This window comes from Dipodomys merriami, unplaced genomic scaffold (assembly GCF_024711535.1).
Source record: "Dipodomys merriami isolate MVZ:Mamm:240054 unplaced genomic scaffold, mDipMer1.0.p SCAF_6, whole genome shotgun sequence".
Classification (NCBI taxonomy): Eukaryota; Metazoa; Chordata; class Mammalia; order Rodentia; family Heteromyidae; genus Dipodomys; species Dipodomys merriami.
The window spans coordinates 11,068,865-11,084,135 of record NW_027206179.1 but is presented as its reverse complement, the minus strand read 5'-3'; the positions used below and the strand labels follow the sequence as shown (position 1 = coordinate 11,084,135).

General features: G+C 55.0%; 1 protein-coding gene and 1 long non-coding RNA gene across 2 annotated transcripts; one reads left to right on the top strand and one right to left on the bottom strand.

Annotated features, from left to right (window-relative positions):
- The first annotated feature begins 945 nt into the window (after positions 1-945).
- LOC138813931 (uncharacterized) lies at positions 946-14,756 on the top strand. The gene is made up of 5 exons (XR_011367874.1): positions 946-1,033; positions 12,679-12,839; positions 13,502-13,555; positions 13,830-13,889; positions 14,524-14,756. It is a non-coding gene; the product is annotated as an uncharacterized lncRNA (long non-coding RNA).
- LOC138813926 (nicotinamide riboside kinase 2-like) lies at positions 5,609-10,842 on the bottom strand. Its single transcript, XM_070002520.1, has 7 exons — positions 10,814-10,842; positions 8,468-8,558; positions 7,833-7,881; positions 7,297-7,453; positions 7,105-7,176; positions 6,248-6,354; positions 5,609-5,807 (listed from the first exon to the last, which is right to left on the bottom strand). Exons 1-7 carry the CDS (start codon positions 10,840-10,842, stop codon positions 5,722-5,724), a joined length of 591 nt encoding a protein of 196 aa, XP_069858621.1. The 3' UTR covers positions 5,609-5,721.
- Positions 14,757-15,271: the final 515 nt, after the last annotated feature.

Here is a 15,271-nt window from a genome sequence, read left to right as displayed (position 1 = left end):
GGAGGCTGAGATGTGAGGATCTCCATTCAAAGCCAGCCCAGGCAGGGAAGTCTGTGAGAATCTTTGGGGTGTGAGTGTGTGTGTGTGTGTTTGAGAGAGAGAGAGAGAGAGAGAGAGAGAGAGAGAGAGAGAGTGGGGCTGAACTCTGGGCCTGGGTGCTCTCCTTGAGCTCTTCCGTTCAAAGCGAGCTCTCCACCACTTTGAGCCATAGCTCCACTTCCAGTTTTCTGGTGGTTTATTGGAGGTAAGAGTCTTATAGACTTTCCTTCCCGGGTTGGCTTTGAACCACAATCCTCAGATCTCAGCCTCCCAAGTAGCTAGGATTACAGGCAAGAGCCACCGGTGCCTGGCCAATGTGATTCTTATCTCCAATTAACTACTCAGAAAAAGCCAGAATTGGTGCTGTGGCTTAAGTGGTAGAGCACTAGCCTTGAGCACAAAGTGGCTCAGGGACAGCTCCCAGGCTGAGTTCAAGCCCCACAACCAACAAAAAGAAAAGAAAAAGAGAGGCAGACCATAATATCCAACCTTAATACCTTAAGGTGGATCAGCCACAGCTGATCTCAAACGAAGTCCCACTCAAATGACGATAACTCCTTCTACCTTCCAGCGTGGCGGTCAGGCACTGGGGCTCAGTCCAGACCCACCCATCTATAATCCATTCCCTCACATACCTATCATCTTGTTACATATTTTTTTTGGGGGGGCGCGAGGGTTCAGATGTAGCAAAGGGCTCAAAGTCCCAGGAGGTCAAATCTGTGGCACCCCCCCCCCCGGTAGGTCAGAGGGCCCTGAGTGTCGCCCTCCCTCCCTCCCTCCTTGAACAGGTGCAAGGGACAGGGCCAGGTCTGTCCATCCGCACAGCTGTCCAGCTCCTGCCCATACTTGGGCAGGGACAGAGTCGATGCTATGAATAACCCAGGCATGTTGCCCAGGGTGCCCAGTGGCCCTGCTATAAAGCCAGGCCTGCCGGTCCCGAGCGGTTCCTTCAGCCCCTGAGAACTTTAATCCCCCTGTTGTGAGACAAAGAAAAGTAAGTACTGAAACCATTCTTCCCCGCTCCCCCCTCGGCCCCCTGCCCACGCCACGCACAACGCCAGCCCGGCCCGGCTCGGCTGAAGTCAGACACGGAACAGTGGTGAAATGACCTGCCCTCAGTCCCCGAGGGACCAGTGAAACACAGATTCTTGGTGGCACTTGATTGTCCCCCACCTATTCGGTGGCCTCTAAGATGGCCCAGGCCTGTCCCGGCCTGAGGGTTGGTGGGGAAGATGGCTGGAGGGGAGGAGGAGGAGGAAGAGGAGGAGGAGGAGGAAGAAAGGGTGGTCAAAATATCTGGAGTCCAGGCTCTCCCTCCAGTCCTTGGGGACAAAGCTGGGGACCCCTGTGCCAGGCCAGGAGACCCCAAAATTGCATGAGTACATTGCTGGGGGACTGAGGTGAAATCTCTCTCCCTACTCTGTCCCAGACCTTCTCCTGTCCCCCCCGAAAGGCTTTATATTTTGAAGAGGAGCCCCCCCCCCGTTTGCACCTCCTGACTCCCCCGTGCCCCCAATCTCAGAAGGCAGAGCACCCCTCGCCTTTCATCATTCCAGTTTTTTCCCAGACTTCAGCACAGGAGAAGCTACTTGGAGACACTGGGAATTAAGGTTGCATCTGGGGAGCCCTCAGCGCCCCCCAAAAAGAGTTCTGGGTAGAATCGGGGAGTCCTCACCCCCCTCAGGAGTGCTGTGTGGATTTGGGGAGTGCCGGAAGGGCTTGGAGGGGCCCTGGTGGGCCGTGTGGGGGTGTCTGAGAGTGTTCGCTTCTGGTTCTTTCCTCGAGCTCCTCCCCCTGGCCCTGGCTGACCCCCCACCCCAGACATCCCTGAGAACCCCCTCCTTTCGGGGCCCAGTGGCTGGAAGGGTAATGGGGTGACCTGTGCGGTGGGGGTGTGGTAACTGCTGATTAAGAGGTGGCTGAGCGCTACTTGACATGGGTGACAGATGCCGGGCTCACAGGCCTCGTCACCTCTTTGCTGCCGGGGACCTGCTGGGGTTTTGTCTTTCTCTGTTTCTGGCTCTTAGGATTTTGTGGGAAGGGTAGAAGTGTGTGTGTGTGTGTGTGTGTGTGTGTGTGTGTGTGTGTGTGTGTGTGTGTGCGCGTGTGTGTGTGTGTGTGTGTGTGTGTGTGTGTGTGTGTGTGTGTGTGTGTGTGTGCCGGTCCTGGGCGTGAACTCAGGCCCTGGGCACTGTCCCTGGGCCTCTTTGTGCTCAAGGCTGGTGCTCTACCACTTGAGCCACAGCGCCACTTCCGGCTTTTTGCTGCTTCATTAGAGAGAAGAGTCTCATGGACTTTCCTGCCCGAGCTGGCTTTGAACCATGATGCTCAGATCTCAGCCTCCTGAGTAACTGGGATGACAGGTGTCAGCCACTGGCGCCCAGCAAGCATGTCTAGTTGTCATGGTATTTTTTGGGGTGTATGGGGAGGTTAATTAATTAATTAGTTTGTTTGTTTATTTTTGTCAGTTGTGGGACTTGAACTCTGGGCCTGGGCACTGTCCTTTAGCTCTTCAAGGCGAGTGCTCTACCACTTGAGCCACAGTACTACTTATCGGAGATAAGAGTTTCAGAGACTTGACTTCCCAGGCTGGCTTCAAACCCTGATCCTCAGATCTCAGCCTCCTGAGTAGCTGGGATGACAGGTGTGAGCCACCGGCTCGCTTAGCTGTTACCATATGCTGCTGGCTTCCTCCTGCGCCTTCCTTCCTTCTAACTACAGTGTCCATAGCCCCTTGGTGGCCGTGCAGTGTCCGGCTGTCCTAGAGCCTCCTCTCCATGTCCCCGTGGCCCAGCCTGGACTATTTTGGGCCCAGTGACCAGCGGATCATCCGGATCACCCTGTATGCCTCAGCAAAGGACATGGCTTGGCGGGCTGCCCCATCATCCTGGGGGCCAGCTCGTCCATGCCCTCCAGGCCCCAGCTAGCCCCAGCAGTGTCCCCCACAGGCCTCCGCTCTCCCCACACCTCCTGGCTACAGCCTCTGCAGAGGGGCAGATGGGAAACACATGGGTTTTGCAGACCACACACAATCTGCTGTGAATAGCGCCACACAAATCACATGCACATAAGTGGGCAGAGCTGCGTGCCAATAAAACTTTATTTATAGGTGCTAATGTGAGCACCATAGATGGTGTGTGCTGGAAAAATAGAATTTATAGACTTTATCTTCTTGGTTTTTGTTTTTTTTTCCTCACTGATTTTTTTTTTTTTTTGGGTCGGTTGTGGGGCTTGAACTCTGGGCCTGGGTGCTATCCCAGTGCTCTTCAGCCCAAGGTGAACGCTCTACCACTTGAGCCACAGCACCACTTCCGGTTTTCTGGTGGTTTATTGGAAATTAGAGTCTCACAGAGTTTCCTGCCTGGGCTGGCTTTGAACCGTGATCCTCAGATCTCAGCCTCCTGAGTAGCTAGGATGACAGGCGTGAGCCACCGGCACCCGGCCTTGCTGATTATTGTTAAATGTACAGTGAGTTAGCTCAGTGCTGAATGTGTGCTCAGCAGAAAGGACTTGGTTTTCAGCTCTAGAAAATAATAAACACTAAGAAGGTACGAAACATTGCCACTCCAGGCATTGGTGGCTCACTCTCATAATTTTGGCTACTCGGGAAGCTGAGATCTGAGGATTGTGGTTCAAAGTCAGCCCGAGCAGGAAAGTCTGTGAGACGCTTATCTCCAATGAACCGGCAAAAGACTGGAAGTGGTGCTGTGGTCAAGTGGTAGAGTGCTAGCTTTGAGCAAAAAGGGTCAGGGACAGTGCACAGGCTCTGAGTTCAAGCCCCATGATACACATCACACACACACACACATACACCCCCCCCCCACACACACAGCAAGGAAGCCTGCCCCTCCCCAGCCTGACCCCTGTGAGCAAGTCCTCTTCTTATCTCCAGATGCACCTGTTTTGAATGCTTTCTGTCCATGGAACCACACGTTGTGAGACTTTTTTTTTCTCAGTGGTAGGGTTTGAACTCAGGGCCTGAGCACTGTCCTTGAGCTTTTTCGCTCATGGCTAGCACTCTACCACTTCAAGCCACAGCACCACTTCCTGTTTTCTGGTGGTTAATTGGAGACAAGAGTCTCCTGCCCCGGCTGGCTTTGAACCGTGATCCTCAGATCTCAGCCTCCTGAGTAGCTAGGATTACAGGCGTGAGCCACTGGTGCCCGGCTCTGCCAGGCCTTTTGTGTCTGTTTCTCTCATTGAGCCTGGTGGCCTGAGGGTCCTTCTACATTATACCACTGGGCACGGCCTTGTTCTGTTCCTGGCTGGGTAATATTCCAGTGTGTGGATTACCTCTGTGTGTGTGTGTGTCTATCTTTACATGATGGACACTGTGCTGTTCCCTCCATTTGGATGCTGTGAACGCTTTGGCACATGTCTGTGTTTGAGACTATGTATTTTCACGTTCTCTGTGTGTGCCGGCACCCGGACTTGAACTCAACGCTTCACGTTTTCTCGCTTGGGGTTTTTGCTCAAGTCTAGCGCTCTACCACTTGAGCCACAGCTCCACTTCTGGCTTTTTGGTAGTAAATTGGAGACAAGAGTCTCACAGACTTTCTTGACCAGGCTGGGTTTGAACCGCAGTCCTCAGATCTCAGTAGCTGGAATTATGGACATGAGCCCCCAGTGCCTATTTTGGGTCTATCTGAAGGAGTGGAATCGCTAGGTCATGTGGTAATTCACCCTTCTTGCCATTTGTCTACCCATCATTTCCATGTATGAATCACCTTGTACGGACTCAAGGGGGTGGTAGGCTTTTTCTGGGCTGGGGCTGGGAGTGGTCGGCAGCAGAGGTGGTGAGTTTGGGGTATCTGCAATTCCACAGGTGGCCATGAGATGTCGCTGTCGGCTCAATCCCCTGTCAGTGCAAGCCTGGGGGGGGGGGGGTGTCTCCACCCCAGGGAAAACAATGAGAGTCCTGGGTTCAAAGCGTAGCTCCACCCAACTATGCTGGCTGCCAGGAAGGCTCAGGGAGGCCAAACATCACCTGATATCAACAGCATTAGCCCCAAAAGGACAAGGACAGGATGGAAGAACATTCAGTGCTGACACCCTGGCTGTGGGTTAGAAGCCCATGGGAAGCTTGCCATTTGGGGAAACTGAGGCTCCAGGGGATCCCTGTTGCTCAGGGCTTTTGGTGGTATCTTCAGATCCTTTTTTTGGGGGGGGGGAGTTATATAGCTTGAACTCAGGGCCTGGTCACTGTCCCTGAGCTCTTTTGCTCAGGCTGGTGCTCTACCACTTGATCCATAGCTCCACTTCTGGCTTTTGGGTGGTTCATTGGAGATAAGAGTCTCATAGGCTTTCCTGCCCAATCTGGTTTCAAACCACCATCCTCAGATCTCAACTCGCGAGTAGCCAGGATTACAGGCATGAGCACCGGCACCCGGCTTCCAGAGCCATGTTACGAAGCTGGGAGAGGCTTCAGAGGCCCCTTGAACAGAACAGGCCGGGCCACGAGGGTTATAAAAATAGGACCGATTTAATACTGAGGAGTGGCGTAGCGCAGAGGCGTGCTGGGGCTGGACCCCGGGGCCCTGCGGTGCCGGGGTGAGTGGGCATTCCCCCTCCCCATTCTCTGTACAGACTTCCCCAAAGGGAAAATGGTCACAGCACGTGGCCTGGCTGCCACAGGCCTGGCCAGTCTGTGGCTGGAATCATGGGTGGCAGGGTCGGCCACAGCTAGGAGCAGTTGAGGAGGGAGTTCTGAATTTCTTCCAGGACTTGAAGGAAGAGATCTCCTGGGGATTTCATGCCATCCAAGTGGACTGGAATTAGAAAAACCAGAGTCAGGGCTTTTCTAAGAAGGCAGACTGCTGGGTCAGGAAACAGGATGGAAGAGTCGCTGGGACCAACAGCAAGAAGGACTAGGGTGAGATTCAAGGAGGGACTTCCACGTTTCTCAAATGGAGAACGGAGAGGAGCATGGGCAGAGACTGAGCTCAGAGCACCCCTTTCCTTCCACTCTGGGGCATAGCCTCATCTGGGTCAAAGACTTTCTGTCAGTCATGGGGCTTGAACTCGGGGTTTGAATGCTATACCTCAGCTCTTCAGCTCAAGGCTAATGGTCTACCACTTGAGCCACAGCACCACTTCCAGTTTTTTCTGCTTATGTGGTGCTGAGGAATCAAACCCAGGGCCTCATGCATGCGAGGCAAGCACTCTACCACTGAGCCACCTTCCCAGCCCTGGGTCAAAGACTTCTTACCCACTTCCACGCCATCGGCCTCCATCTCCTGCTTGTATTTCTGGTACATGGGCCACACGTGTCCATCAAAGAGGCCTGGGGGGTCGGGGATTGGGTACTTGCGGGTACTGCAGAGGGGGCCGGGCAACAGGGAACAAGTTGTGTGTGGGGGTGTCTGTGTGTGGACTGTTTTGGAGGGTTGTGGGGCTTGAACTCTCAGGGCTTGGGCGCTGTCCATGAGCTTCTTTAGCTCAAGGTAAGCGCTCTACTTTTTTTTTTTTTTTTTTTTTGGTCTGGTCGTGGGGCCTGAACTCTGGGCCTGGGTGCTGTCCCTCAGCTCTTCAGCTCAAGGCTAGCGCTCTACCACTTGAGCCACAGCGCCACTTCCGGCTTTTTTCTTTTTGCTAATGTGGTGCTGAGGAATCGAACCCAGGGCCTTAGGCATGCAAGGCAAGCGCTCTACCACTGAGCCACCTTCCCAGCCCTGCTAGCGCTCTACTTGAATCACAGCACCACTTCCGGCTTTCTAGTGGTTTATTGGAGATCAGAGTCTCACGGACTTTCCTGCCCAGGTGGCTTTGAACCACGATCCTCACATCTCAGCCTCCTGAGTAGCTGGGATGACAGGCGTGAGCCAACTGCACCCAGCTTTGGAACAAGTGTTTTTTTATTTGAGGGTTGTGCCAGGTCCTGGGATTCCCCAATCTCCCCAGAAGAAGGGCATCTAGGTCAGGATCCCCTTCTGGGGGGACCTAGGAGATGCCCAGGAAAGGGTGGGTTGAGCCTACCTAGGGCTTTGGGTGGGCCCAGCACCTGCTGCGGCCTGCATCCCCCTCTTCCCACTTGGGGTCCCAGCCCTCCCCCAGAATGCCCCTCACCTTCTCCTCCGCTTGGATTCCTCGTAGGGGACAGTCAGGAAGTACCGGCGGGTGTAAAAGTCCAACAGAGGCCTGGACAGGGGTCAGGAGTGTGTGGGGGGAACACAGGGTCAGACAGGGCAGGCCCTGGCCTCCTGCACCCCCTGGCCGCCTTCCCCAAGGGTGGAGGGCAGGGAGGTGTCAGACACTCACTTGTAGCTATAGATCAAGAATCCTTCCAGAAGCAAAATGTGGGTGTCAGAGGCGCTGGGCTGGACTGTGACCCCGTGGGAGCGGGCAAATTTCGGGGGGTTTTGCACCCAGGCCTTCACGGTGCTCAGCATGGCCTTCATGTCCAGAGACTCCAGCACTGTGGGAGGGGAGGGCGGGAGTGGGAAGAGGGCCAGGGACCGTGGGGGTGGGGGAACAGGGGAGGAAACGGGGGGGGGCGGCATGGGGAATGGGGGGGTGGCTGGGGGTGGGGGAGCAGGGGAGGAAATGGGGGGATGAGGAATGGGGGTGGCTGGGGGTGGGGAGCAGGGGAGGAAACGGGGGGATGGGGAATGGGGGGTGGCTGGGGGTGGGGAGCAGGGGAGGAAACGGGGGGGGGCATGGGGAATGGAGGGGTGGCTGGGGGTGGGGAGCAGGGGAGGAAACGGGGGGGGGATGGGGAATGGGGGTGGCTGGGGGTGGGGGAGCAGGGGAGGAAACAGGGGGCATGGGGAATGGGGGGTGGCAGCCATCCTTACCGTCCCATCTTTTGAAGCCGTCCTCCCCAACTGGTATTTGGTCCTGGGGCTGAAACAAAGCAGCCCAAGCTCAGTGCTCACTCCTTTGAGGCTCCCGCAGGGAGAGATTGGGGGGCAGGGGTCCCCACTAACGTCACCCGCTGAGCAGTGGCCCACTGCAGCTGGGAATGGTGTGGGTGGGCCACCAGCACTCTAGTCATTATTTTTTTTTGTGCTATTCAACCCAGTCCCGTGGCGCCCGCCTGTCATCCCAGCAACTCAGGAGGCTGAGATCTGAGGATGGAGGTTCAAAGCCAGCCCTGGGGGCAGGAAAGTCCGTGAGACTCTTCTCTCCAATGAACCAGCAAAAAGGCAGAAGTGGCGTTTGTGGCTCAAGTGGTCAAGTGCCAGTCTCAAGCAAAAACAAACAACAACAACAAAAAAAAACGCTCAGGGACAGCGCCCAGGCTCTGAGTTCAAGTCCTACATCTGGCACCAGGAAAAAAGAAAAGAAAGAACACACTGTCCCCAATTCTCCTGGTCCTGACTGTCCCAGGGCTGGGCAGGGACCTCCCAGTTGGGAAATGGGAGGGTCTGTGCCCCGACTCAGCCCCTGGTGACCCCAGTGACCCCCCGGGCCCCCCCAAAGGCGTCACCTTGAAGAAGTCATCCTGGTGGATCACGCAGGAGTTGGGCAGCGCTGCCTGCAGGCGGCTGGCCAGCGTCGTCTTGCCGCTGTTGGTTACTCTGCCGAGAGATCTGGAGTTAGGCTGTGGCCTGGGATTGCCCAGGCTTGGTGCCATGGCTGATGCCTGTAACCTCAGCTACTCAGGGAGGCTGAGCTTCTGACACACTCTAGGAAAAACAGTTATGGAGACCCTCACCTTAACTAAGAAGCCAGGCCTGGTGGTGTGCACCTCTCATCCCAGCTGAGGTCTGAGGCTAGCCCCAGGCCAAACAACAACAAAGAGACACTATGGAGAAACAACACAAGTAAAAAGGGTCCGGGCCTGGCTCAAAGGACACAGCGTCTGTCCAGAGAGCGCCAGGCCCCGGGTTCAAAGTCTGATACTGTGGACTTTTTGGTGCTTAATTGAAGCTCAGAGTCTGAGGGACTTTCCTGCCCAGGGTTGGTTTCCAACCGAAATCCTCAGATCTTAGTCTCTGAGTAAGCTGGGATTACAGGCGTGAGCCACAGACACCTGACTTTCCTTTCTCTCTTTTCTTTTCTTTCTTTGTTTCTCCCTCCCTCCCTCCCTCCCTCCTTCCTTCCTTCCTTCCTTCCTTCTTCTTCTAAATAGAAAATGAGCCATGTATGGTTCATACTTTTACTCCCTGCCCTCAGGAGTCTGAGGTAGAAAGATAGAGAAGTTTTTCACTGTGGGTTACAAAGTGAGACACTCTATCTCAAAAGAAAAACGTGGGTTCCAGCAACAGAGGCTGACACGGGCGATCACAAGCTCAAAGCCAGTTCAAGCAGAAAAGTCCTAGAGACCCAAATCTCCAATTCACTAAGGCAGAGTGCCAGCCTACCACTGGGCTGGGCAGGTGGCTCAGTGGTAGAGCGCTCGCCTCACATGCGTGAGGCCCTGGGTTCGATTCCTCAGCACCACATAAGGAGAAAAAGCTGGAAGTGGTGCTGTGGCTCAAGTGGTAGAGCGCTCGCCTTGAGCTGAAGGGCTGAGGGACAGCGCCCAGGCCCAGAGTTCAAGCCCCACGACCGACAAAAAAAAGTCTCATGGCCTTTCCTGCCTGGGCTGGGTTTGAACCCCTGTCCTCAGGTCTCTGCCTCCTCAGTAGCGGGATGTCAGGTGTGAGCCGCCGGCGCCCGGCAGGCTCTGGTTGGAACATGGAGTGTCTCCAGACCCCAGGGAGATAGTGGGAAAGCAGACCGTGGGTCATGGTGGCGTCTTGGTCTAACTGGTGGGGCTGGACACACTCAGGAACTTTCTAGAAGTCAGTGGCCTCTGCCCCAGTTGTAGCAGAGATGGGGGAAACGGAAACCCTCTCCCCATATAAGGGGGTGCCCTTATATGTTACAAGAAAATGCCCCACAATGGCTCATCCAAGGTCTGGTAAGATGCCATGTTAGGGACACCGCTCCCCGCCATGGACTTACACTTGTGTCTCCTCACTCCCTTCAGCAGGATCTGCCTGCCTTTCTAGATTCTTTTCTTACTGATTTTTTTTTTTTTGGTCGGTCGTGGGCCTTGAACTCTGGGCCTGGGTGCTGTCCCTGCGCTCTTCAGCTCAAGGCGAGCGCTCTACCACTTGAGCCACAGCGCCACTTCCGGTTTTCTGGTGGTTTATTGGAGATAAGAGTCTCATGGACTTTCCTTCCCGGGCTGGCTTTGAATTGTGATCCTCAGCTCTCAGCCTCCTGAGCAGCTAGGATGACAAGTGTGAGCCACTGGTGCCCAGCTTCTTACTGATTTTTTAAAATTAATTATTTATTTTTGTCTCCAGACCTGGGACTTGAACTCAGGGCCTGGGCGCTGTCCCTGAGCTTCTTTTTGCTCAAGGCTAGCACTCTGCCACTTGAGCCACAGTGCCACTTCATCCAGGACTTCATGCATGCTAGGCAAGCACTGTACCACTGAGCCACCTTCCCAGCCCTTATTTATCTTTAAGACAAGAGTCTAGGCTGGCCTTTAGCTTCTGATCCTCCCACCCTTTCCCTTCCAATGCTAGAACTACAGGCATGCACTACCATACCTTTTTTGTTTGTTTGTGACCCTGAGTAAAATCAGAGAAAAAGAAATACCTTCCTGTTTGTAAAATCAAACCTTGGATCCCATTCTCCTTTCCCATTGGGGACCAAGCCTCTCTCATCATTCAGAGACAGAAAGTGTTACAGCCAGCCAGATGGACAGACAGACAGACAGACAGACAGGGCAGGGGGCAGCAGGCAAGCAACCTCAATTCCCTCCCAGGTCTTCTTAGTGTCCTCCCCTTGTACCTCTCCGTTCCACCCCACCCCAGCCCCAGCCCTCTGCGCTCACCCTCCAATGCCAACGATGACAATCTTCATGTCTGCAGAAGGTTGGGGGGACGGGGATGGGGTTGGGGACACTGTGCTTAACTGCAGCCCAAGCAGCTGCAGCGGGGTGCAGCCAGCCCTTGCCTGCCCGCCCCACTGGGGTGTCCTGGCTTCATTGACAAAACCCAGGGCCTTTATAGTCCTGGAGGCAATCTCCGGGGAGGAGGCCCCAAGCCAGGGTGATGGCAAGGGAGGGGGGGGAGAGAGAGGGGGGTAAGCACCTGTTCCCTGGGGTGGAAATAGCTCTAGACTCTGCCTTTCACCTAAATTAGTCACAAGTCAGGAGGTAAAGGGCTGGACTCCAGCCTCCAACCCCCCCCCTCAGGTCCAGGTCCATGAAAGTCCTCCCCCCGCCTTCTCCCTTCCCCCTCCCACATATGGGCCAGAGAACTCAGGTCACCCTCCATGCAATTTCCCTCCCTAAAAATATCACACTGGCCTGGCTTGCCTCTGTCTCCTGCCTTGACCCTGACAAGAAAGAAAGAGAAAGAAAAGAAAAGAAAGAAAGAAAGGAAGGAAGAAAGACAGACAGACCAGTTAAGCGCCTGAGGATCCCAGTTCGAAGCCACCCCCTGGGCTTGCTATCTATCCCCCATGCCGCTGGGGAGCCCCACACATCAGGCGGTGGGAGCGCCTGTGACTTTAGGATCCAGTGTTAAGTGACTCTCAAGATGGCTTTGAATGGATAATCTTCCCAGCCTGGCCACACATTCTTCTCAGCATGACACCAGAGCCATACAGGGCATAATCATGGGGTGACCTGAGTCACCTGGGCTGTCGCTGTGGGAGCTTGGGATGATGTAATGTCACCAGCAAAGGAAAAAAAAAAAAAGTGAAGCTGCTTAGATGGAAAGGCAGGTGCTGGGTGTGGTGATGCACACCTGTGCAGGAAGATCACGGGTTCCAGGCCAGCCTCGGCTATGCAGTGAGATGCTGTCTCCAAAAAAAAACACCCAAAAGGTCCACTGGGGTCTGGCAGATTGTGATTGACTGCAGTCCTATTCAGGAGGCTGAGATCAAAGGATCATGGTTGAAAGCCAGCCAGGGAAGAAAAGTCCATGAGACTCTTTATCTCTAGTTAACCACCAAAAAAGCCAGAAATGGTGCTGTGGCTCTAGGCTGTGGCGCTAGCCTTGAGCCAAAAACTCTCAGGAACAGCGTTCTGGCCCTGAGTTCAAATCCCAGTTACCAACACACACACACACACACACACACAGACACAGACACAGACACAGACACATAGACACACACACAGATTAAGTCCCAGTTCAGACTCTCCTTTCCCATGAGCCTCTTCTGGCCATCTTCCTCTTGGTCACCCTTAGGGGTGTCTCAGGACACCCTGAGCTGTTATGGCGTTGTTGTTGTTGGTGGTGGTGGTGGTTGTAGGGCTTGAACTCAGGGCCTACACGCTGTCCCTGAGCTTTTGTGCTCAAGGCAAACGCTCTACCACTTTGAGCCACAGCACCATTTCCAGTTTTCTGGTGGTTCATTGGAGCTATGCCTCATGTACTCCGGGCTGGCTTTGAACCACGATCCTCAGATCTCCAGCTAGAATGACCGGTGTGAGCCATCAGCCCTTGGCTTGTTAAGGCTTTTTGAGTTCAAGCCTTCCCCACCCCAGGACTTTAGCCCTCGCCGGGCTGTTATGTCCAGGGCTGGCTTGTCACTTTGGGTTCAGGCTTGTGGGGGTGCATGCCGGGCCTCAGCTGCCACCCTCTACTTGGTAATGGGGAGCTCTGGGAACGCCGTGGCTCTTGTGCAGTGTGTCCCCTCGGCTTGCTGGCTGGTTCTCAGGGCTCTCCTCTTTTTCTCCCCTGAATACAGACACTTCAAGACGGACTCTTCTCCTTCTTTTGGGGTTCCAGGGAGACAGCTTCTACGCCGCCATCTTGCCTCCCATCTCTCTCTGCTCACTTCTCCAAATAAAGGTGGTTAGAAAAGAACAAGACCGGCTCTTGCCTGCTTCTGGCTTCCTGTCCTACCAGGTGATCCCAATGGACGTAGAAAAATGGCTAGTTTTAGGGCTGGCTGCTCAGGTGGCAGGGCCAGGGCCCAAGCGGCGGGGGCGGGGCTCGGATGGGCGTGGCCACGCGAAGGGCGTGCCCAGAGCACCCGTGTGAATCCAGAGGTGAGGCGTGGCTCGAGCGGCAGGGGCGTGGCTCGAGCGGCAGGGGCGTGGCTCGAGCGGCAGGGGCGTGGCTCGAGCGGCAGGGGCGTGGCTCGAGCGGTAGGGGCGTGGCTCGAGCGGCAGGGGCGTGGCTCGAGCGGCAGGGGCGTGGCTCGAGCGGTAGGGGCGTGGCTCGAGCGGTAGGGGCCAGGTGTGCAATTTACTTCTGGGTTCTGCCCCAGTATCCACAAAACAGGTCCTCTCCAGTTGGTCCTGGAACTTGTACTCTGGGCCTGGGCGCTGTCCCTCAGCTCTTCAGCTCAAGGCGAGCGCTCTACCACTTGAGCCACAGCACCACTTCCGGTTTTCTGGTGGTTAATTGGAGATAGGAGTCTCACAGTCTCTCCTGCCCGGGCTGGCTTTGAACCGCGATCCTCAGATCTCAGCCTCCTGAGTAGCTAGGATGACAGGCGTGAGCCACCAGCGCCAGGCAGTCCAGAATCTGAGTGGGAAAAGGATTTTTTTTTTTTTTTTTGTCAGTCATGGCGCTTGAATTCTGGGCCTGGGTGCTGTTCCTCAGCCTTTCAGCTCAAGGTGAGCACTAACACTTCCAGTTTTCTGGTGGTTCATTGGAGATGAGAGTCTCGGGGACTTTTCTTGCCTGGGCTGGCTTTGAACCGCAATCCTTAAATCTCATCCTCCTGAGTAGCTAGGATGACAGGCGGTAGCCACCGGACCCGACTGGGAAAAGGATTTGATTACCCACAGACTAGGGAACCTTAGACCCCAGCCCAGCTCTGCCCCTTGGCACCCCCCTCCTGCCCTGCCCTGTGTCCACCTTGGCCTGGGCACCTGCTCCTCACTCCAGGACACACTCCTTTGGGAAGGATCGCTCTTCAGACGTCCTTGGAAGAGCATGGCAAACCAGGTGAGCTCACCTGCCCGCATCCCTCGTACACTTGGGCCTGACACTTTTTTTTTGGCACATGGCACCTGTTTGGGTGTCTCCCAATGGTCCCAAAGCCCGGTCCTGGGAAACCCGACTCTGACCATCCAAGAAGCACAGACCGCTGCCTCTGTGGCAGACCACACGGGGCTGTAGCAGGAGACAGCTACTCGCCACAGGGCCTCCCCCTGGGCTGCTCCCTGCCAATCAGGCTGAGGCTCTTCTCAAGCCCTGTCCCTTGGCAACAGAGAAAGGGGCGGGACTTCCTTCTCAGCCAGGCTTTATTTAGGTCACAGGAAATCCCTCATACAGCGGCTTCACCTCACCCTGGCCCTCTCTCCGCATTTTGAAACCCCTAAGTCTCACTGTGGGAAAGGCGGATATTAGCATGTATTCCAGGTGCCCCAGAGAGAGAAAAATCCAGTGTCCTCTGTACATCACCTTTATAATAACAATTTAAAGTAAAACCACAAGGAAAAAAAAATCCAGTGTCCCTTTACAAACAGGGCTGGTAGGAAGAGGGGTGTCCTTTGCCTTTTGGCCCAAATTCCTCCCCCCCCCCCGCCCACCCACCCCACCGCCTGATACAAAGCTATGGCAAAACCAATTTTACCAGGTCCATGTAGCAGCTCTGACTGGCTGGAATTAACCTCACACCTGCTGACAGGTGAGCGATCACTGGAGGGGCACCCCTGGGACCCCCTCTTCTCTCTGGCGCAACAGCTGTGGCCTAGTTGAAAGGGGTCTTTTATTTGCTTTACCCATCATCCGTGGGTGCTGGTGGTGTGGGAGGGGTGGTAGGTGCACCCCCGTGGCCGAGCAGGGGGGTCCCCATGTTTCCGGGGGGGTCAGCAGCATCTTCAGCCTGCAGTCTCCTTGGACTGAGTAAGTGTGCATGCTCTGTCCCCCTCCACTCGGTAAAATCACCAGTGTGGGTGGGGTGAGGCCTGTTGTATTCCTGGCTTCTATTTTCTTTGATTAAGATTGGGGTGTCACAGCTTCGTGTTACCGACAAGGTTTTCAGTGGAGTAATCCAGCTTTGGTCACCAGGAACCTGACATTTCCCAGAAATACCATTCTCATGGTACCTTCATGATTTCTGTCATCTTTGTTGTTGGTGGTTGTGGGACTTGAACTCGGGGCCCGGGTGCTGTCCCTAGCTCTTTTTCTCAGGGCTAGTGCTCTACCTCCTGAGCCACAGTGCCACTTCTGGTTTTCTGGTGGTTCACTGGCGAGAAGAGTCTCAGGGACTTTCCTGCCCAGGCTGGTTTTGAACCGTGATCCTCACATCTCAGCCTCCTGAGTAGCTAGGATGACAGGTGTGAGCCACTGGTGCCCGGCTGTCATCTTGTTTTCTTTCTTCC